Source organism: Anomaloglossus baeobatrachus, chromosome 2 (assembly GCF_048569485.1).
Source record: "Anomaloglossus baeobatrachus isolate aAnoBae1 chromosome 2, aAnoBae1.hap1, whole genome shotgun sequence".
Lineage (NCBI taxonomy): Eukaryota > Metazoa > Chordata > Amphibia > Anura > Aromobatidae > Anomaloglossus > Anomaloglossus baeobatrachus.
The window spans coordinates 44,266,125-44,289,874 of record NC_134354.1 but is presented as its reverse complement, the minus strand read 5'-3'; the positions used below and the strand labels follow the sequence as shown (position 1 = coordinate 44,289,874).

Here is a 23,750-nt window from a genome sequence, read left to right as displayed (position 1 = left end):
AGTGTAGTGACTCTTGTACATGCCTCCTTGGTCTTCGGGGAAAACCCCACGGGACATAACGTAGGGGTACTTTGTATACATGGTGAACTACGTGACTACCCTATGGAAAGGGTCACTATTGCTACCTCATGTGGAGAGGTTCAACATGAAGTGGGGGTGATGAAAAGACTTTCATATGATGTTATTTTGGGAAGAGACTTGCCCCTGTTCTGGACATTATGTGGGAGGCGACCTAGCCCTCCGAGGTGTATGATTGAACCAGGCCCTGAGCCGGACGATCCTGACTCAGGGATACCTGCCGTAGAGGTCACCAGTATAGGGACAGAGTGTAACCCTGCCAGGTTCCCCCTAGAGGTAATGGCAGGAGAGGTTGAGCCACCCGAGGCAATCCCGGAGTTGAACGTGTCTCCAGATAATTTTGGAACAGCTCAGCTCCGGGACCCCACATTGGCTCCTGGACGTGGAAATGTACAGGTAATTGATGGGGTACCCCAGCGGCCTGGTGCCAAGCTGGAAACTCCCTACATGGCTCTAAAGCGAGAGTTGCTCTATCGGGTTGATAAAATCCGGGGGGAAATAGTGGTACAGTTGGTGGTCCCTCAGCCGTACCGCCGTCAGACCTTGGAATTGGCTCATAACCACCTAATGAGTGGGCACCTAGGTGAAGAGAAAACGCGGGAACGCATGTTTCAGCGGTGTTACTGGCCAGGGGTCGGCGCAGAAATTAAGAGGTTCTGTGAGTCCTGCCCCGTTCGTCAGTTGACCGCACCCACGCACCGTTTCTGTAGTCCTCTGATACCTTTACCCATTATAGAGGTGCCTTTTGAGCGGATTGCTATGGATCTGATCGGACCCATCTTAAAATCAGCCCGTGGTCACTAACACATCCTGGTAGTGATGGATTACGCAACGCGTTATCCGGAGGCCGTTCCACTGCGTCACACCTCGGTGAAGCTTATTGCTCGGGAGTTGTTTGCTATGTTCTGTCACGTGGGGTTACCCAAAGAAATCCTGACCGATCAGGGCACTCCCTTTATGTCTAAAATTACGAAGGAACTGTGCAAACTCCTCCAGATCAAGCAGCTGCTGCGCATGTCAGTGTACCATCCCCAGACCGATGGTCTAGTGGAACGTTTTAATAAAACTCTGAAGGCTATGTTGAAAAAGGTGGTCTCCAAAGAGGGGAAAGATTGGGACATGTTATTGCCCTATTTAATGTTCGCTAACCGCGAGGTCCCACAATCTTCCACCGGGTTTTCGCCATTTGAGTTACTGTATGGCAGGCATCCGCGGGGACTGATGGATATTGTTAAAGAAACTTGGGAACAGTGCACCCCTCACAAAAGCACGGTGGAATACGTTATGGGTATGCAGGATCGTATCACGGCAATAATGCCCATTGTTAAAGAGCATTTGCTGGATGCTCAGGCAGCCCAAAGTACTCAGTATAATAGAAAGGCCTCCATCAGGTCTTTTAAACCGGGGGAACGTGTCTTAGTTCTAATACCTACTGCAGAAAGTAAGTTCTTAGCCAAATGGCAAGGTCCCTATGAGATCCGGGAGAAAGTAGGGGAAGTAAACTATAAGGTGTATCAACCAGGGAGAAGAAAACCAGAGCAAATCTACCATGTTAACCTGCTAAAGGCGTGAAGACAGAGAATGTATGGTGACTGATGTAACGTTGGACCTAACCTCTTCAGGTGCCTTAACAACAACCAAGGAGGAGTCCCCTGATGATGAATCGGGAGTAAGGATAGGGAATTCTCTCTCAAAACAGCAGAGACGGGAGTCTCGGAGGTTAGTGCAGCGGAATACGGATGTGTTCTCAAGCCTACCCGGCCGAACAACCGTAATCCACAATGATATTGTCACCGAGCCTCAAGTAAGGGTACGCCTGAGGCCATACCAGGTACCAGAGGCTCGTAGGCAAGCCATTGCGGAGGAGGTAAAAAAGATGCTCCAACTGGGGGTTATTGAAAAATCCACGAGCGAATGGGCCAGTCCCATTGTGCTGATCCCGAAACAAGACGGTTCTTTAAGATTCTGTAATGACTTCCGAAAGTTAAATGAGGTTTTGAAATTTGATATGTATCCCATGCCCAGGGTCGACGAGCTGATAGAGAGACTGGGACGGGCCCAGTACTTCACGACTCTCGATCTCACTAAAGGTTACTGGCAGGTGCCGCTGACAGAGGCGGCAAAAGAAAAGACCGCTTTTGTCACGCCAGGGGGGCTCTATCACTATGTCGTCTTGCCATTTGGTTTACATGGGGCTCCGGCCACGTTTCAGAGATTAATGGACATAGTGTTAGAACCCCATCAACCATATGCCTCCGCATATTTGGATGACATTGTGAAGCCCCACAGGTGTTGTATCGGTGCATACCTTCAGGGACTCCACGTAGCTGGTGCTGGTCACAGGTAGGGAATCTTCAGTTTTGATCGTGACGCCACTCTCAGTATTGCGGTCAGTGGGGACCGCCACTGCAGGTTAGGGGACGCCTGGGGCTGATGGTGGGTGCAGTCGGATATAGTAGCCTCCTGAGAGTGAGGCAAGCCCCAGGGCCCGGTGTGGGTTTGTAGTACCACAAGTCGCAGAATGACTCAAACACAGTCCAAGAAGTCTTTTAACGTGTTTACTCACTGTTTGGAGGTCACGGTGAGATGCCCGGGCGACACTGTGATAACCAGGTGGAACCAGGAATTCCAGGAGGCCGTTCTGAGGGTAGCTGTCCACTCGCCTTCCTTGCACTCTTTCTGTTTTAGGAGGATCCTTTGCTTGAAGCGTGGTAGGACCCCTCCAGGGAAGCTGTTACCACCCTGCTCCCCTCTCTCTGGCTCGTCTGCCGGCAGCGTGGCCTTGGTGGGATGGCTTCTGGCCCTGTCCCCTTATGGGCCTGGTGTGCTGCTTGGCTCAAGCTCTGTGTAGTCGTGGTGAGGGCATGAAGTACCCCCCCCCCCACCTGTAGGTTAAGCAGCTCTGGATGATCTGCTGCCTGTACTGGGGACCTAGTTCGCCTTGTGTGCTCGGATACTGGGATCTCCGTACTCAGCCACCCCTCTTTCTCTGGATGCTCTTCAGGCCGACCCACAGTACTCCGTTCTCCCCCGCTTTCAGCTACAGCACTCCTCAGGACCTGTCTGCACGGGAGCTTCTCTGCTCCCCCTCCATACACTTCAACTTCTTCCTCTCGACTCCCTCACTTCCTCTCTCTCTCTGCCCTGCTTCCTAGCAACCAGCCCCTGAACACACCCCTAGCTGGGAATTGAAAGTTAACCCCTTCTGGCTACCCAAGGGTCCCCTCTGGTGATGTGGGAGGCCTGATCACTATATGTTTGTGTGTGCACCTCATCCTGGCCTTTGGAGATTACCTGGAAGCATTGCTCCCGCATGGGTGCAATACTCTGTGGTGCCTGACCAGGTCAGGGGCGCCACAACATCATCATCTATAGCAGTGACTGGAGCACCCACTTATCTCAGGTACAAGCGGTAGTGGATTCGCTCAGAGCTGCTGGTCTGACAGTGAATCCAAACAAATGTGCTATGGGTCTCAAAAAAGCCCGTTACTTGGGGTATGTGATAGGCCAAGGGGTTATCAAGCCACAAGTAAACAAAATCGAAGCCATTCAAAACTGGCCTTGTCCCCTTACCACAAAACAGTTAAGAGCCTTTCTGGGTATAATGGGGTATTACCGACGATTCATACCCAATTTTGCTGGAAGGTCGGCGCCTTTGACCGATCTCTTAAAGGGGAAGAAGTCGGTTATGGTCCACTGGAATACACAAGCAGAGGAAGCCTTTCAGGCGCTAAAGGTTGTCCTATGTGGTCAGCCTGTCCTTGTCAACCCTGACTTTCAAAAGGAGTTTACAGTACTGGCAGATGCCTCTGAGGTGGGTCTGGGTGCAGTTCTGTCCCAGGAGGTAGATGGAGAGGAGCATCCGGTCACCTATTTGAGTAGAAAACTCACCCCGGCAGAGAAGAACTATAGCATAGTGGAGAAGGAGTGCCTGGCCATAAAATGGGCTCTGGAATCCCTACGCTACTACCTGCTGGGGCGACACTTTTGCCTGGTGACATACCACTCCCCTTTGGTCTGGATGAGGAATGCTAAGGAGAGAAATGCTAGAGTCACCAGGTGGTTTCTCTCCTTGCAGAACTTTCACTTTTCTGTGGAACACCGGGCTGGTAGGTTGCAGGGCAATGCGGATGCCCTGTCCAGAGGTCCCTGTATGTTGGCAAAAGTTCAAACCCGCCCGTTTGAACTGAGGGGGGGGGGGGATATGTGAGGCAGTGACAGGGGTAATATTTGAAGACCGCTATGTGTCCCCCAGAATGTGTCTGGAAACCCTCTGAGTTTGCTATAGCTATTACGGGGAGTATAGCACAAAGGGTAACAGGGAGACAGATCCCTCCTCCCAGTCCAGGTTTTGTAGCAATCCTCATGTCTGGCATTTTTGTTTAAATCTGGCAGAGCACATCAGGGTGTGTCATCTCAGGCACATCTCAGTTGAGAGCCAGGCTTGATGAAGCTACACATGCTGTGTGAGCTGAGCTGGCTCTGTGTGGAGTGAACACAGGCCAAGAGTGTCAGCCTAGGAGAACCCTAAGGTAACAAGACTTTTTATACAAAGGATTTGTCTATATGGACCGGCTGTGATCCGGAAGGGACTTTGACTGTGGGAAATTGGATCTATTTATGCTGCAACAATAAATAGACTGTTGGTTTGAACACGCTGCTGCCTCACTGCCTCACGTTTTTGCCCAAGCAACGCTGCTACCTCACAGTATATAGCAGTGGCTGGCATTTGTCAGTTCTCATGTGAATCTACCTACTCCCTGCGGCCCCGGTCACCCCTGTGCCCCGTTGCCATATAATTTTGCTTTTAAATAGAAGTTAAATAGTGAAGGTCTCAGAATCCGCGGTGCGGGTGACTTCTCGCCGAGGGATTTCATGGCTTCCTTTGATCCGGGCTCTGTAGTCTGTATCCGGGGACTCCGCTGACCCAGGAATCTCAGCTTTAGATTTTATTATTATTGAATGTCATAAACAATTTAATGATTTGATCCCGGCTCCGGCCCCATTAATGCGCGGCGGAGAGTTTGCACAAAGCAATGGGAATACATTTACATAGGAAAACCTTTTACCTTCTTCTTGTCTACGTTCACTCCTCCATTATGAGGATTGCGCTGATCTGCTTTTATGAATATATATTCCCTCGGCTGGATCGGATGTGGCCGGGGATATTGTGAAATATTCCTATTCTATGCATTTCATCGGGTGATTTCTATATTTCAGGGAAAAGCGCAGCACTTTAACTGTCAGGGCTAAATGCAGCGAGATGCTTTGCCTATAATATCGGGCTGAGCCTTAATACACATTGACACGGTGAATAAACAGTTTAATGCAGGCGGCGAGTGAATAAAATACAAAGTTCACCATAAAATCATTAATAAATAACAGTAATAGAAATCATTTTCACTGCATAAGCTAAAAAGAAGTCCAATGTAGATATATTCTGACCAGACAGCATCTTACAGACTCCGAGACTTCTGTAGAGGGACACCAAGAACTCACGCTACATTGGGGATATGTTTATGTTTATTGTGCTTCTTTCTCCACTTATGAACCTATGTACAAGAATATAAGTACTATAATACCGCCCCTATGTACAAGAATATAAGTACTATAATACTGCTCTTATGTACAAGAATATAACTACTATAATACTGCCCCTATGTACAAGAATATAACTACTATAATACGGCCCCTATGTACAAGAATATAACTACTATAATACTGCCCCTATGTACAAGAATATAACTACTATAATACTGCTCTTATGTACAAGAATATAACTACTATAATACTGCTCCTATGTACAAGAATATAACTACTATAATACTGCCCCTATGTACAAGAATATAACTACTATAATACTGCTCCTATATACAAGAATATAACTACTATAATACTGCTCCTATGTACAAGAATATAACTACTATAATACGGCCCCTATGTACAAGAATATAACAACTATAATACTGCCCCTATGTACAAGAATATAACTGCTATAATACTGCCCCATATGTGTAAGAATATAACTACTATAATACTGCCCCTATGTACAAGAATATAACTACTATAATACTGCTCCCTATGTATAAGAATATAACTACTATAATACTGCCCCTATGTACAAGACTATAACTACTATAATACTGCCCCTATGTACAAGACTATAACTACTATAATACTGCCCCTATGTACAAGACTATAAGTACTATAATACCGCTCCCTATGTACAAGAATATAACTACTATAATACTGCTCCCTATGTCCAAGAGTATAACTACTATAATACTGCTCCTATGTACAAGAATATACCTACTATAATACCGCTCCCTATGTACAAGAATATATCTACTATAATACCGCTCCCTATGTACAAGAATATAACTACTATAATACTGCCCCTATGTACAAGAATATAACTACTATAATACTGCCCCTATGTACAAGAATATAACTACTATAATACTGCCCTTATGTACAAGAATATATCTACTATAATACTGCCCCCTATGTACAAGAATATAACTACTATAATACTGCCCCTATATACAAGAATATAACTACTATAATACCGCCCCTATGTACAAGAATATAACTACTATAATACTGCCCCCTATGTACAAGAATATAACTACTATAATACTGCCCCTATGTACAAGAATATAACTGCTATAATACTGCCTATGTGTAAGAATATAACTACTATAATACTGCTCCTATGTACAAGAATATAACTACTATAATGCTGCCTATGTGTAGGAATATAACTACTATAATACTGCCCCCTATGTATAAGAATATAACTACGATAATACTGCCCCTATGTACAAGAATATAACTGCTATAATACTGCCTCCTATGTACAAGAATATAACTACTATAATACTGCCCCTATGTACAAGAATATAACTACTATAATACTGCCCCTATGTACAAGAATATAACTACTATAATACTGCCCCTATGTACAAGAATATAACTACTATAATACTGCCCCTATGTACAAGAATATAACTACTATAATACTGCCCCTATGTACAAGAATATAACTACTATAATACTGCCCTTATGTACAAGAATATATCTACTATAATACTGCCCCCTATGTACAAGAATATAACTACTATAATACTGCCCCTATGTACAAGAATATAACTGCTATAATACTGCCCCCTATGTACAAGAATATAACTACTATAATACTGCCCCTATGTACAAGAATATAACTGCTATAATACTGCCCCTATGTACAAGAATATAACTACTATAATACTGCCCCTATGTACAAGAATATAACTACTATAATACTGCCCCTATGTACAAGAATATAACTACTATAATACTGCCCCTATGTACAAGAATATAACTACTATAATACTGCCCCTATGTACAAGAATATAACTACTATAATACTGCCCCTATGTACAAGAATATAACTATAATACTGCCCCTATGTACAAGAATATAACTACTATAATACTGCCCCCTATGTACAAGAATATAACTACTATAATACTGCCCCCTATGTACAAGAATATAACTACTATAATACTGCCCCTATGTACAAGAATATAACTACTATAATACTGCCCCCTATGTACAAGAATATAACTACTATAATACTGCCCCTATGTACAAGAATATAACAACTATAATACTGCTCCTATGTACAAGAATATAACTATAATACTGCCCCTATGTACAAGAATATAACTACTATAATACTGCCCCCTATGTACAAGAATATAACTACTATAATACTGCCCCCTATGTATAAGAATATAACTATAATACTGCCCCTATGTACAAGAATATACCTACTATAATACTGCCCCTATGTACAAGAATATAACTACTATAATACTGCCTATGTGTAAGAATATAACTACTATAATACTGCCCCTATGTACAAGAATATAAATAATATATTATTGCCCAAAATAAAAAAGCATTTCCAGAATTAAGTTTTCTAGCATCACTAGACATTTAACAACCCATTACAGACAAGCATATTATGGCTTTTGACGTGTTTCGAACAGTACAAATCTGTTGTTAGTCTTAGCTCTACAAACATATTGTCATGAAGTATTAGGGAATTACTGGGGGCTGGGGCTCCTAGACTGGCCCTAAGGTTAAGGGTCCCTGGCTGTCCCTTATCCCAGAGGTACTTCTGATGGTGAAGAGGTCCGGATCGCCAACCTAGCCCTGCTCCTGGCCAGCCCTGCTCTAATTCCCCCTCTCCCCACCACAGGGAGGGAAGGGACAGGAACAGTTAAACATACACAAATAGACAAACAGTGAAAGCAAAACTCTAACAGCAATCACACACAGAGGTATTAAACAACATGTGATAAGGAGGAAATAAAGAGCAGGGAGGGAATAAACAGATGACAGGAAAATTTCCACAACACACCAAACAGCTCTTAGTAGTTCACCAGTAACTGGATCACAACAGCACATGGACCGGTATCGCTTAAAGCTATAATCGGCACAGGACGTCAGTTTCCACCATCTTAAAAAGGCAGAGAGAAACTGTGACAGATTTCTCATAATATGTGATCCTAGAGGTCACCAGCAGGCTAGAAGAGCTTATCCCCTGCCAGCCCGATCACTACTGAACACACAGCTGCTCGATGTTTGAGCCTGCCTGTGCAACTCCGAGCCTGTGGTGTGAACAGCACATGACTCCACCATGACACACTGCGGGTAGCCAAATGCCGTGTGACACATAGCTGTGATATGTAGGGCTCACAGTCCATGTAATCTCGTGAGAGTTCATCACAGTAATTTAAAAACACGTTTAAAAGAAAATAAGCAGACGGTGAGCGTATGGTCGTATCAACAGGATACAAGCGAGCAATGTGATATTATCACTTCTGAAATATATTAGTAAAGGAAGGGCTACTTTCACACTATGTTTTTTTCCCATGCCTCAGGAACGTTTTTTTGCTGCAAAAGCGGATCCTGTCTTTGCAAAGAAAAACGCATGTGTTATTTTACAGGATCCTGTCACTTGAAGTTTATGGGCGGGCATTGGAGTCATGTGATCGGGAGTGAGGGGAACTGAACGTGACAGACTGGAAATTCAGACGCAGCTGGGTGCAAAAAGAGAGAGGAGAGAGGAAAAGAGAGGAGAAGAGAGGAGAGAGAGAGGAGAAGAGAGGAGAGAGAAGAGAAGAGAGGGGGAGAAGAGAGGAGAAGAGGAGAGGAGAGGAGAGAGGAGAAAGGAGAGAAGGAGAGGAGAGAGAGAGAGAGGAGAAGAGAGGAGAGAAGAGAGGGGGAGAAGAGAAGAGGAGAGGAGGAGAGAGAAGAGAGGAGGAGAAGAGAGGAGAGAGAAGAGAGAGAAGAGAAGAGAGGAGGAAAGAGGATAGGAGAGAGAAGAGAGAGAAGAGAAGAGAGGAGGAAAGAGGAGAGGAGAGAGATTAGAGAGAGAATAGAGGAGGAGAGAGAAGAGGAGAGGAGAAGAGAGAAGAGAGGAGGGGAGAGGAGAAGAGAGGAGAGAGAGGAGAGAATAGAGGAGAGAGAGGAGGAGAGAGAGGAGGAGAGAGAGGAGGAGAGAGAGGAGGAGAGAGAGGAGGAGAGAGAAGAGGAGAGGAGAAGAGAGAGGAGAAGAGAGAGGAGAAGAGAGGAGAGAGAGAGAGAGGAGAGGAGAGAGAAGAGAGAGAGAGAGACTGACTGACTGTGAGGGAGATTGATCACGCCAGGCTGGTTTCTGGCCAAACAAGATCCTGTCTATCAGTATACCACCGTTCACATGCGTTTGCGTGCTGTTTAGTCAGGATCCAGTGACTTGCAGTTTTTGGACGCAGCTCAAAAACGCTACAAGTAGCATTATTGTAAAAAGTTAAAAAACTGCAAGTTGCTGGATCCTGACAAAACTGCATGCAAACACATGTTGATGCGAGTCCATTGGAAATGCATTGAAATGAAAACGCATTTGCACTGGATCTATTTTTGCGTTAAAAAAACGTTCAGGACGCATGTTAAAGAAACGTAGTGTGAAAGCGGCCGAACCTGTCACCAGATTTGATGACTTTAAGCTGCTGCCACCACCAATGGGCTCTTATATACAGTGCCTTGCAAAAGTACTCGCCCCCCTTGAATTTTTCAACCTTTTCCTACATTTCAGGCTTCAAACATAAAGATAAACATTTTAATGTTCTGGTGAAGAATCAACAACAAGTGGACACAATTGTGAAGTTGAATGATTATTTTGCTTGTTTTAAACTTTTATAAAAAATTAAATAACTGAAAATTGGGGCGTGCAATATTATTCATCCCCTTTAAGTTAATACTTTGTAGCGCCCCCTTTTGCTGCGATTACAGCTGCAGTCTCTTGGGGTATGTCTCCATCAGTTTTGCACATCGAGAGACTGAAATTCTCGCCCATTCTTCCTTTGTAAACAGCTGGAGCTGAGTGAGGTTGGATGGAGGCGTTTGTGATCAGCAGATTTCAGCTCTTTCCACAGATTCTCGATTGGGTTCAGGTCTGGACTGTGACTTGGCCATTCTAACACCTGGATACGTTTATTTGTGAACCATTCCATTGTAGATTTTGCTTTATGTTTGGGATCATTGTCTTGTTGGAAGACAAATCTCCGTCCCAGTGTCAGGTCTTTTGCAGACTCCAACAGGTTTTCTTTAACAATGGTCCTGTATTTGGCTCCATTCATCTTCCCATCAATTTTAACCATCTTCCCTGTCCCTGCTGAAGAAAAGCAGGCCCAAACCATGATGCTGCCACCACCATGTTTGACAGTGGGGATGGTGTGTTCAGGATGATGAGCTGTGTTGCTTTTACGCCAAACATATCGTTTGGCATTGTGCCCAAATAGTTTGATTTTGGTTTCATCTGACCAGAGCACCTTCTTCCACATGTTTGGTGTCTCCCAGGTGACTTGTGGCAAACTTTAAACAACAGTTTTTAGGGATATCTTTGAGAAATGGCTTTCTCCTTGCCACTCTTCCATAAAGGCCAGATTTGTGCAGTGTACGACTGATTGTTGTCCTATGGACAGACTCTCCCCCCTCAACTGTAGATCTCTGCAGTTCATCCAGAGTGATCATGGGCCTCTTGGCTGCATCTCTGATCAGTCTTCTCCTTGAGATGAAAGTTTGGATGGACGGCCGGGTCTTGGTAGATTTGCAGTGGTATCATACTCCTTCCATTTCAATATGATCGCTTGCACAGTGCTCCTTGGGATGTTTAAAGTTTTGGAAATCTTTTTGTAACCAAATCCAGCTTTAATCTTCTCCACAACAGTATCACAGACCTGCCTGTTGTGTTCCTTGGTCTTCATGATGCTCTCTGTGCTTTACACAGAACACTGAGACTATCACAGAGCAGGGGCATTATACGGAGACTAGATTACACACAGGTGGATTATATTTATCATCAGTCATTTAGGACAACATTGGATCATACAGAGATCCTCAATGAACTTCTGGAGGGAGTTTGCTGCCCTGAAAGTAAAGAGGATGAATAATATTGCACGCCCCAATATTCAGTTTATTCTTTTTTACAAAAGTTTAAAATAAGCAATAAATTTCATTTAACTTCACAATTGTGTCCACTTGTTGTAGATTCTTCACCATAACATTAAAAGTTGTATCTTTATGTTTAAATCCTGAAATGATGGAAAAGGTTGAAAAATTCAAGGGGGTTGAATACTTTCGCAAGGCACTGTACATGCTGTATATAAGAGCCCAGGCCACTGGGTAAAATGTAAAACCCATTTATAATACTCACCTAAGGGGCGGTGCAGACTGGTCAGATGCGTGTCTCAGTTGTCCGGTGTGGCGCCTCCTCTTTCAGCCATCTTTGTCCTCCTTCTTCTGAAGCCCGGGTGCATGACGCGTCCTACATCATCCACTGAGGTCCTGCGCAGGCGCACTTTGATCTGCCGTGAGCTGGGCAGATCAAAGTATTGTAGTGCACCTGCGCAGGACCTCAATGCCAGCTAGTGTGGATGACGTAGGACGCGTCATGCATCAGAAGGAGGCGCCGGTACCAGAGAACGGAGACTCCCATTTGACCAGTCTGCACCGCACTGACCCGTTAGGTGAGTATTATAAAGTGATTTTTACGTTCCACACAGCGGCCTGGGCTCTTATATACAGTATGTTAGAATACTGTATATAAGAGCCCACTGGTGGTGGCCACAGCTTATAGTCACCAAATCTGGTGACAGGTTCCCTTTAAGCGCAGAGACCAACAATAAATTAATAGCAAAAAGTACAAAATAAGACCACAAGAAGAAAATATAGAAAAATTAAAAAGAAAAAAAAAAGCAACGCTGGAAAAATGCAGGAGAACAAAACTAATCTGAAAAACGGTCTCCTATGTACAAGGATATACTGTATCTAATATATAATGCTGAATGTGTGTGTGTGTGTGTGTGTGTGTGTGTGTGTGTGTATGTCCGGGATTGGCATCTGCACCGTCGCAGCTACAGCCACAAAATTTTGCACACTCACACTTCTGAACCCCGAGAGCGTCATAGGGTATGTTTTGAAGGGAAATTTTAACCCTGCGCTTTACAGTTATTCACCAAAAAACCTGCCTCCATTAAAGCGAATGGAGCTGGGAGCCACAGTGCAGCCAGAACTTCAGAAGAATGTGCAGCCACGCCCTTATATGGAATGTTGGCGTGTCACAATGCAGCCAGGGAAAGAGACAGACACAGACAGGGAAAGAGGCAGACACAGACAGGGTAAGAAACAGACATAGACAGGGTAAGAGACAGACACAAAGAGACAGACACAGACAAAGAGACAGACAGATACAGGGAAACAGACAGGCAGGGAAAGAGAGGGAAAGAGACAGGCAGGGAAAGAGACAGACCGGGAAAGAGACAGACAGGGAAAGAGACAGACAGGGAAAGTGACAGAGATAGATAGACAAGGAAAGAGATAGAGACAGAGACAGACGGAAAGAGACAGACAAAGAGAGAGAGAGATATATACAGAGGGGGAGACAGACAGAGAATGGGAGAGAAACAGAGAGACAGTTACTTTCCCGGGCGTTAATACATTCTATTTATACATTCTATCCCGGGAATGTTAATACATTCTATTTTGTTTTGTTATCAACAGTTATTAACCCGGGCGAAGCCGGGTAGTACAGCTAGTTTATTTTAATACTGCTACCAGGGACAGGCTGGATTTTTAATAGAATCCTACTGTAAATATCCTCCTTTTTGATTATTAGTAACGAGCTAAACCTCCAAGAAGGGGAATCTGCTCTATTCTTGCCAGTAACGTAAAGTCAGTCATCATTAGACATCAGCCGCCCCTGTCCTGCCCCCATCACCCCGGGGTAATAGTTTACTGGATGGGGAATACTTTCACTAAAGTGATTTCTGTGCTGAGCTCGAAAATATGGGACTAATATCCAATTCATTTAAGAGAGTCCGAACATGTATAAATTACTGTCACGGGCACAATGTGGAGTGACAGAGGCTCCAGAGGTAAATGTTGCAGCCCTCCCCTATGGACATGATTAATGAACAAAGCCTCACAAAATGACACCGGTAGATTTATTGGTTAAATGTGGACAAAAAAAAATCCCGGAGTAATTGTTCCAGGAAAACACAGAGTAGCCGAAATTGTACAACGCACCTCTCCGGGGATGGAGAAAGCAAAGGAATTCTTCTGATCTATCGGCAACTGTATTGGTCAAAAGACCCAAAGGTTTGAGAAATCCTACTACGCCATTCAAGTTTTTTGGAAAGTGATTTCTGAAATGTTGTGGTGTTGACCAAACTAAGGGGTACTTTGCACGTTGCGACATCGCACCTGCGATATCATCGGGGTCAAATCGAAAGTGACGCACATCCGGTGCCGGTAACGATGTCACAACGTGTAAAGCCTAGGAGAGAAGATGAACGAGCGTGAAACAGTCAAAAATCTGTGATCTGTGTCACGTCGTTCATTTTCATAATGTCGGTGCGTCCACAGGTACGATGTTGTTCCTCGTTCCTGCAGCTCCACATATCGCTGTGTGTGAAGCCGCAGGAGCGAGGAATATCTTCTTACCTGCATCCCGATGGCAATGCGGAAGGAAGAAGGTGGGCGGGATGTTTACGTCCCACTCATCTCCGCCCCTCCGCTTCTATTGGCCGCCTGCCGTGTGACGTCGCTGTGACGCCGCATGACCCGCCCCCTTAGGAAGGAGGCGGGTCGCCGGCCAGAGCGACGTCGCAGGGCACGTAAGTGCGTGTGAAGCTGCCGTAGCGATAATGTTCGCTACGGCAGCTTTCACAAGATATCGCTGCTGCGATGGGGGCGGGGACTATCGCGCTCGGCATCGCTAGCATCGGCTAGCGATGTTGCAGTGTGCAAAGTACCCCTTAGGCTAGGCTTGGAGGAAAGTCAGAAGAACCATATTGACAGGAGGATTGACCAAAGGTGGTGGATGGCAGAAGACCACTGGAAGAGAGATTGGGTTTTGTTGGCCATCAACCAAAGAAATGTATGAGCCACTCCTGTCTCGGGTTTGGCTCATCTGTTCGAAGTTTGGCCTCTTACTAAACTTAATTTTGGATCTTCAAGATCTCGTGACCTCTGAAGACCCCGATACAGTTGTAAGCAGTCAAGTGGTAATCCCCCTACGTCATCAAGTGTCCTATCTCATGAGGTGACCCCACCACCCATCTCGGGAAAGAAAGCCAGCTGATTTACTTGCACAGGTCATCTATCCTGCGGGGGAGCTACAACACAGCTAAATTTCCAGCACGGGGGTCCCTTCATATTTAGGATTGGTGGGGTGCTTCATGACAAAGGGAAAACCCATCATTGAATCACATCAATTAAGAAGTGATGACTGGCTTTGAAGGATCATGTTGAGAGATTAGAGATGAGCGGACTTGTTTAAGGTCGGTTCGGCAGGTTCAGCCGGACTTTGGATAAAGTTCGATTTGGGACCTGGACTTGACCTTAACCCCAATGAAAGTCACTAATTGGGCAGTTTGGGTCTGCGCCCATATGCAGCCAGCCATAAACAGATTACTTCAGGGGGCCGATGGGCGAGGGTTTTCCATTTTTTTTTTGTTTGTTGCACACTACATCCGATCACGTTGTTGTTACCCCCAGTGCGAGCCGTTTAAATACTGCAAGCGGCTCATACTGGGCTGAGCACCGAGCGTACCCGAGCACAGTGATGCTTGAGCGAGTGTCCAGCATACGTAAAGCACCCGAACTCTGTGTTTTTTTGTAAAGTCTGTGTTTGGTCCAAACACTGAACCTTGGGTTCACTCATCTCTAATCATGTTATAAAACATGTGACTTCACATTAATGGTTTATTTTTAACCTCATTAGGTATTTTCATTGGCTGATTAAAAAAAACCTGTCACTTGATAAAAAAAAAAGTTACCTTGGAAAAAATCCTGGGCTTCCCCTGATTCCGACGCTCTTTTCCATTTTAAGATGCGTCGCTCCATTGCAGAGATATTCACATTTCTAAATTTTGGAGCGCAGTATGTGAAATCTCCACTTGCAGACCAACTGGACACTTCTTCAGAGTCGTTTTTGGGGGAGCGTATGCATTCACCCCCCACTCCCAGATGTTACTAATCACAGCTCAGCAGCTGATCCATCTGATCTACGATTGGCAGCATCTAGGAGAGAGGAGTGAAAGTGCACACCCCCAGAGAAGACACTGAAGAAACACCCAGCTGGATTGCAAGCAGAGATTTCACATACTGCGCTCCAAAGAATCAAGTGTGAATATCTCTGTAATGGAGCGACGCAGAGCAAAACGGAAAAATGAGACCGAATCAGGAGAGCCCGGGGAATTTTTTTTTTACAAGTCATTTAATTCAGTTTTTTTGAGCCAGTGACAAGTCCTCAATGTATTTAATATGAAATTCAATAAATAAGGGATAAATCATGTTTGTAATTCACACCATTCAGCTATCAGGAATGACATCCCCCTAATTAGCAGGGGTCTCCGCTGGTCACCACCTCCCATTGGACGTTCCACTTTCTCTATTCCACAAAATCTTACATTTGCTATGTCACCATATCGCATTGGTAAAAACATATTAAGCAACCCCAGAACAGCCAGAATGTTTTTTGGGTGATGTAAGATAAATGTTCTGAAATTCTGTTGTTACGTTTCCCACATAACTGACATTGTAGGTTACACAATAAATGGTAATACCACAAAGTGCACCATGCGGCCCCTGTACCTGCGGTGCCACGACCGAACGTCTGCAGACACCTGTAGGAACCACTTGACAACCAATAATATTTGTTTTGAAGTATCATCCTGGTAAAAAACAGGATAATATCTGAAAACAATATTTTTTTATTTTATTTTATTTTTTTTTTAAATTATGTGCTGTAAGGAGAGCTGAACGCTGGTTTATGTCTTACCATAATTGATCCAATTCTCTCAGAAGAGATAATATATGCTTGTGCGAGCGCAGCCTTAGGCTGTGTTCACACATTGCATTTTTGCTGGGTTTTTTTTTTCTGCAGCCAATACCTGCTCTGTTGGCAGTAAAGAGCTGGTTCTGAAAAGCAGGTTTTGCTGTTTTTGCTGCAATTTTGGGGTATCATTTATCTGCAGTGCATGTTTAATAAAGTTAGGCTAGGTTTACACTTTGCATTCTTACTGCTTTTTTCTGCAGCCAAAAGAGTAGTAAAAGAGCTGCTTCTAAAAAGCAGGTTTTGCTGCATTTTTTAGGTGTGTTTTTGCTTCTTTTTTTTATTTTGTTTAGCTGTATTTTGGCTGCTTTTTTTTTTTTTTGCTGCATTTTTTGTTGCTTTTTTTTAGCTGTGTTTTTGCTGCTTTTTTGCTGTGTTTTTGTTACTTTTTTAGCTGTTTTTGCTGTGTTCTTCCTGCTTTTTTGTTGCTTTTAATTGTTTTTTTGTTGCTTTTTTGTAGCTGTTATTGCTGCATTTTCCTGCTTTTTTGTTGCTTTTTTGCTGTGTTTGTTGTTGCTTTTTTAGCTGTGCTTCTGCTGCCTTTTTTTGTTTGATTTTTAAGCTGTATTTTGGCTACTTTTCTGTGGCAATTTGTTTGGCTTTTTTAGCTGTGTTTTTGCTGCTTTTTTTGCTGTGTTTTTAATTGTTTTAGCTGTTTTTGCTGCTTGTTGCATTTTTTTAGCTGTATTTTGGCTGCTTTTTTTTGCTGCATTTTGGTTGCTTTTTTTAGCTGTGTTTTTGCTGCTTTTTTGCTGTGTTTTTGTTACTTTTTTTAGCTGTTTTTGCTGTGTACTTCCTGCTTTTTTGTTGCTTTTAGATGTTTTTTTGTTGCTTTTTTGCTGTTTTTGTTGTATTTTTGTAGCTGTTATTGCTGCATTTTCCTGCTTTTTTTTGTTGTGTTTGTTGTTGCTTTTTTAGCTGTGCTTCTGCTGCCTTTTTTGTTTGATTTTTAAGCTGTATTTTGGCTACTTTTTTGTGGCAATTTTTTTGGCTTTTTTAGCTGTGTTTTTGCTGCTTTTTTGCTGTGTTTTTATTTTTTTTTTTTTGCTGTTTTTGCTGCTTTTTTGTTGCTTTTTTTTAGCTGTGTTTTTGCTGCTTTTTTTGCTGAGTTTCTGCTGTGTTTTTGTTTGTTTTTTTAGCTGTATTTTGGATGTTTTTTGCTGCTTTTTTTTGCTGTTTTTGCTGCTTTTTTTGCTGAGTATTTGCTGTTTTTTGCTGTGTTTTTGTTGCTTTTTTTTAGCTGTTTTTGCTGCTTTTTTGTTGCCTTTTTAGCTGTGTTTTTGCTGTTTTTTCGCTGTGTTTTTGTTGCTTTTTTTAGCTGTTTTTGCTGCCTTTTTGTTGCCTTTTTAGCTGTGTTTTCGGTGTGTCCGTTGTCTACAATACATTAATAAAGATAGTTTCATTCACCACAAAAGATGCAAAAACCATAGCTGTTGCGGTTATGCAGTGTTTTTGCACTCTCCCATTGCTTTCAATGGTGAAAAAGTACTGAAAGAATTGACATGCTGCCTATTTCAAAAACAAGTATCTGTGTGTGAAAGGAATTTCAGAAATCTCAGCTTTTGGTGTAACTGTAAAAATCTGCTTTTAATTTGTAAAAAAAAACTCTGCAAAAGACGCAGCAAAAACACAGCGTGTGAACGTAGTCTTACACTGATTGTGGCATTTATTTCATCTCTGCAAGGCAATAAGTGGGAGAATCACTAAAACCTTCCCCTTGTATCAGACGGTGCTGGCCTCGGTTTTCCTGCTCTCGGTGTCAGTTGCAGACGACACGGGCTCCGCATGCTGAATACCCTGTGACTTGTATATTGGGGCACATGGGTAAAGCACAGTGGGCACCGCAGGCTTCACCACTGAAGGCTGATCACCGCCATAACTGTCCAGGCCACCCAGAAGCAGAGAGTGACCACCACCATGAGGACCCCAGAGGAGAACCCAATGTGCAGGACCGCACCAATAATACTTAGTAGATGCCTGTGATTGTATTTCTATGCTGGTATAGTGAAAGCGGATGCTCTTATACCAAACTATGTGCAAGCAGCTGAAAATGTTCCCGATTTTATACAGTCCAGAATGTAGAGATGGAAAAAAAACCCAGTAGAATCATTTCAGTTGTTAAGGGGTTAAAGTCTTTTGACCCGTCCGCATGTAACAGCAGAAGCTGAGAAATGTCGCTGTGGTAAACGGCGGCGGCTGCGGATCCTGTAACCCGCGATATTTACAGCCAATAATTCAGGTCTATTAGCGGAGTAACAATAATCTCGTTATTCCGCTTCAGACGCTTCCATTGTTTTAGTCTCTCTGGTGCTTATCTGTAACTTCCATAGCAGCCGGCCTTGTAAATGTGAAGGCAAATTAAACCCAGCGGTCTTCATCCCGCCACGCACGGCCGGGACGGCAGCGGGATTCTTGGAAATCCTCCAGATTGGGGTTTTTTTTAGTCATTTATTTTCGGAGCTGCGGAATTGACCCAAAACACATTCATTTCACTTCTATTTCCAAATAAATCGTCTTCTCTTCCCTATGAGATATTTATGTATCTGTATAAGTGGAAACCATTGGATGGGTCCTGATTTATGGCCTCACGCAGGGTTATTGATTCATGTAATGAACATCTCCGCTCTGACCTACCTGGGCAATATCTAATCTTTCAGGCTCTTGTAAGGCCATGTTCACACATGGTTATTTTTTTCTGCAGCTAAACCTGCTCTCTTGGCAGTAAAAAAGCTGCATGTGTAAAGCAGGTTTTGCTGCTTTTTTGCTGGGGTTTTTTTGCTTTTTTTTTTGCTGCTTCCTGCTGTTTTTTGCTGCTTTTCTGCTGCTGTTTTTATTGTGTTTTTGCTGCTTTTTTGCAGCTTTTTCTTTGCTGGGTTTTTTGCTGCATTTTTGCAGCTTTTTTTTGCTGGGTGTTTTGCTCGTTTTGCAGTCTTTTTTGATGCATTTTTGCAGCTTTTTTTTGCTGTGCGTTTTGCTCGTTTTGCAGCCTTTTTGCTGCATTTTTACAGCTTTTTTGCTGCGTTTTTGCAGCTTTTTTTTGCTGGGATTTTTGCAGCTTTTGCCTCCTTCTTGCTGTTTTTTTGCTGTTTTTTTGCTACTTTTCTTCTTTTTTTTTTTTTGCTGCATTTTTGGAGTCTTGTCTATAGTATTTGTTTATATAATGTTAGTTTCATTCACCACAAATTAGCAAAAACGCAGCTTTTGATGGTGAAAAAAAAGGTACAAAAACGCTGAAATAATTTATAATATGTTGCTTGTCTCTAAAACGCAGCAGTTTTCCATTTCAACAAGGAAAAGAAAAGCAAAGGTGTGTGTGCAGGAGCTTTCTGGAATCTGATCGCTTTTTTGGGTATTGTACAAAGCAGCTTTTAATATATACAATATATATAGTGTATACTAGTATATATATAGTATATATAGTGTATACAGTGTATGTGTGTGTGTATATGTCCGCTAAAGGAATCCGCACAGTCACATTTACAATCATAAAATTTTGCACAGATGTCTCATGTGACTCAGGGAATGTCATAGTCTGTGTTTTGACTGGAAAATGTAACCCCACGCTTTACAGTTACTCTCCAAAAATCCTGCCTCCATTAGAGTCAATGGAGCTGAAAGCCACAGATCATTATTAGCAGCTGTAATTGGTTGCTATAGGAACAAAAGACATTCATAGTATAACAAGCTTATGTGTGAGGTAATAAGATGTCGATGTCGGTGGAGAAGGATAGAGACAGACAGAGAGACAGAGGCAGACAGACCGGGAAAGAGACAGAGAGACAGACAGGGAAAGAGAGAGAAACAGACAGAGAAACAGACAGACCTAGAAACAGACCGGGAAAGTGACAGACGGGCAAAGAGACAGACCTGGAAAGAGACACAGAGATAGAGACAGAGATAGAGACAGACAGAGACAGGCAGACAGGGAAAGAGATAGGAAGCAAAAGAAACAGACAGAGAGACAGACAAAGACAGATGGGGAACGAGACAGACCTGGAAAAGAGACAGGCCGACGGGGAAAGAGACAGACAGAGACGGGGAAAGAGACAGGCGGGGAAAGAGACAGGCGGGGAAAGAGACAGACCTGGAAAGAGACAGGCGGGGAAAGAGATGGAGAGAGACAGACAGACACAGATAGAGAGAAATAAACAGATAGAGAGAGACAGACAGAGGCATAGACACAGACAGACACACAGACAGATAGGGAAAGAGACAGAGAGACAGACAGACGGAGACTGGGAGAGAGACAGAGACAGTTACTATCCCGAGCAACGCCGGGTACTACAGGTAGTATATATATACTGTACATACAAAAACGCAATGTGTGAACATGGCCTACGAATGTTTCTCCCTGGACATCAGAGAAGTGTGACCAAATTTGACAGGCAGAGCTGTAGGAGGAAACAGAAGGGAAGTTTACCGAATAATTTAGAACATATTTTACTCTTCCTAAATGTCCACGAGACTCTAAAAAAATGGCCAGGCTTTTCAGACTTTCGTAAGAAGTGACAAATCTGTGACCTCCTGTAAACTGGTGACTACCAAGCGCACATTCAGGGGGAGGGAAGAGGGGCTGGAAATGGGATAGAGGCGGATCGGTCTGTTAAAAAGGGTACGTTGACCCCAGTTTGGTCCATTTCATTTTGAGGATGATCAAGTTAACCCTTCAACTGCTACTTCAAGATGATCCGTCTGCATTACCTAATATTTAACAGTTCTTGAGCGTCTTTTCTTTGTACATTGTGTTTCGATGTTCCTTTGTTGTTCCTCCTGGAAATTTTGGATTAAATTGATCAATTGCAGTTGGGGATTTGTCCCTCTCTAGTCTGTCACTGTCCAATCCAATCATACCCTATTGAAAAGAGAAGTGCTCAGTTTATTCATACATTTCCAGGAGGAATAACAGAGGTACAACACAATAAAAAAGGTTTAATAAAGTATTTAGTGTAACAGAAATGGCAGGAGGGGTCGGACCGGACGCCAGGTCACCGCATAGAAAACAGATTGTCTTTCCATATACTTTTATTTATAGAAGTTGGAATTTACAGTGTGAATATTTCTATCATCTTTAATGAAATATTTCTTCATTTTCTCAAGGCTGCAGGAGAAACTTCTAATCATTTAAATAAAGTTTGGAAAAAGGTTTGTACATTGATGTAGTGTCAGTGCCCCCTTAGGTCGTGTGGTTTTTTGTTGTTTTTTTCCTTTTGTGCCGTAGTTCCTGTCTATAGTGTCTGTAATTTGCAGTTTATTCTTCCTATTGTGTTATGTTTTAAGAGATGGAACCAAAAATGTATGTGTTTGTTGTCTCCCGATATCCTTACATTGCCATAAAGTAAGAAGATAACATTATGACTCCCTGCAGTCACCACTAGGGGGAGCTTATTGAACTGCATAATAAAACCGGATGTACACAGCTCTTTGGCTCCCCATAGTGGCGGCTGCAGGTAACGAGATATTATCAGCTCGTGCAGAATAAAAGCAACACATCTATACGGTAATTTATTAGATTGATATATTTTTTATATTATTTTAGAAAAATAAATCCAGTACTGAAGGCAATAATGCAAAGCCCCCCGAGGACCACTGTCCAATAAATCTAAAAAAATAGAGGCAGTGGTTCCAAGTTCCATCACTAAATATTGTTGAAATTATTTTCCCACTGATATGTGAATACAGCTTCTATGCAGTCCTATGTGTCATATCCTATAGATGTCTTATTTTTCCCTCCCTGCGCTCCCTTAACCAATCTTTTGAGCCAGTGGGAGTCTCCATATAACCCTATATACAGTGTGAACCCTCACATAAATTTCCTGTATTAAATATAAGCCTTTACACAGCCTCCTATATATAGTATGAGTCCCCACATAGCCTCCTATATACAGCATAAGCCCAAACATAGCCCCCTATATACAGTATACAGTATGAGCCCCCACATAGCCATCCTATATTTAGTATGAGCCATCACCTAGCCCCCTATGTACATTATGAGCCCTTACATAGCCCTTATAAACAGTATGAGCCCCCACATAGCCTCCTAAACACAGTATGAGGCCCAAAATAGCCTCCCTGTTACAGTATGAGCCCTCACATAGCCCCCTATACACAGTATGAGCCCCACATAGCCATCTATATACAGAATGAGCCCCCACATAGCATCCTATATACAGAATGAGCCCCCACATAGCCTCCTATATACAGAATGAGCCCCCACATAGCATCCTATATATAGTATGAGCCCCCACATAGCATCCTATATATAGTATGAGCCCTCACATACAACCTTCTGTATAGATTGAGCCCCCACATAGCCTTCTATATACAGTATAAGCCCCCAAGTAGCCACTTAAATGCAGCATGAGCCCCCACAAAGCTCGCTATATACAGTATGAACCCTCACGTTGCCTCATATATATAGTGTGAGCCCCCACATAGCCCACTATATACAGTATAAGCCCCCACTTAGCTCTCTATATACAGTATGAACCCCCACATAGCCCTCCTATATATAGTATGAGCTCTCACATACAACCTTCTATATACATTGAGCCCCCACAAAGCCCGCTATATACAGTATGAGCCCTCACGTAGCCTCATATATACAGTATGAGCCCCCACATAGCCCACTATATACAGTATGAACCCCCACATAGCCCTCCTATATATAGTATGAGCTTTCACATACAACCTTCTATATACATTGAGCCCCCACAAAGCCCGCTATATACAGTATGAGCCCTCACGTAGCCTCATATATACAGTATGAGCCCTCACATAGCCCACTATATACACTATAAGCCCCCACTTAGCCCTCACGTAGCCTCATATATATATTGAGCCCCACATAGCCTTCTATATACAGAATGAGCCCCCACATTGCCTTCTATATACAGAATGAGCCCCCACATAGCCTCCTATATACAGTATGAACCCTCACATACAACCTTCTATATATACATAGAGCCCCCACATAGCCTACTTTATACACTATAAGCCCCCACTTAGCCCTCACGTAGCCTCATATATACATTGAGCCCCACATAGCCTCCTATATACAGAATGAGCCCCCACATAGCCTTCTATATACAGAATGAGCCCCCACATAGCCTCCTATATACAGTATGAGCCCTCACATACAACCTTCTATATATACATTGAGGCCCCACATAGCCCGCTATATACAGTATAAGCCCCTAAGTAGCCACCTAAATGCAGCATGAGCCCCCACAAAGCTCGCTATATA

At 43.3% G+C, this 23,750-nt stretch overlaps 1 protein-coding gene across 5 annotated transcripts in view; it reads left to right on the top strand.

Moving 5' to 3' along the window:
• The window catches only part of GRIK1 (glutamate ionotropic receptor kainate type subunit 1), a 473,929-nt gene that overhangs the window by 335,831 nt on the left and 114,348 nt on the right, over nucleotides 1-23,750 (top strand). For 3 of the 5 annotated variants that reach the window (XM_075335029.1, XM_075335031.1, XM_075335030.1), the window contains exon 9: nucleotides 21,605-21,649. The exons of the other annotated variants lie outside the window; for them this stretch is intronic. In XM_075335029.1, coding sequence (XP_075191144.1) covers nucleotides 21,605-21,649 — 45 coding nt within the window. The remainder of the gene's footprint in view (nucleotides 1-21,604; nucleotides 21,650-23,750) is intronic. 5 annotated transcript variants of the gene reach the window in all.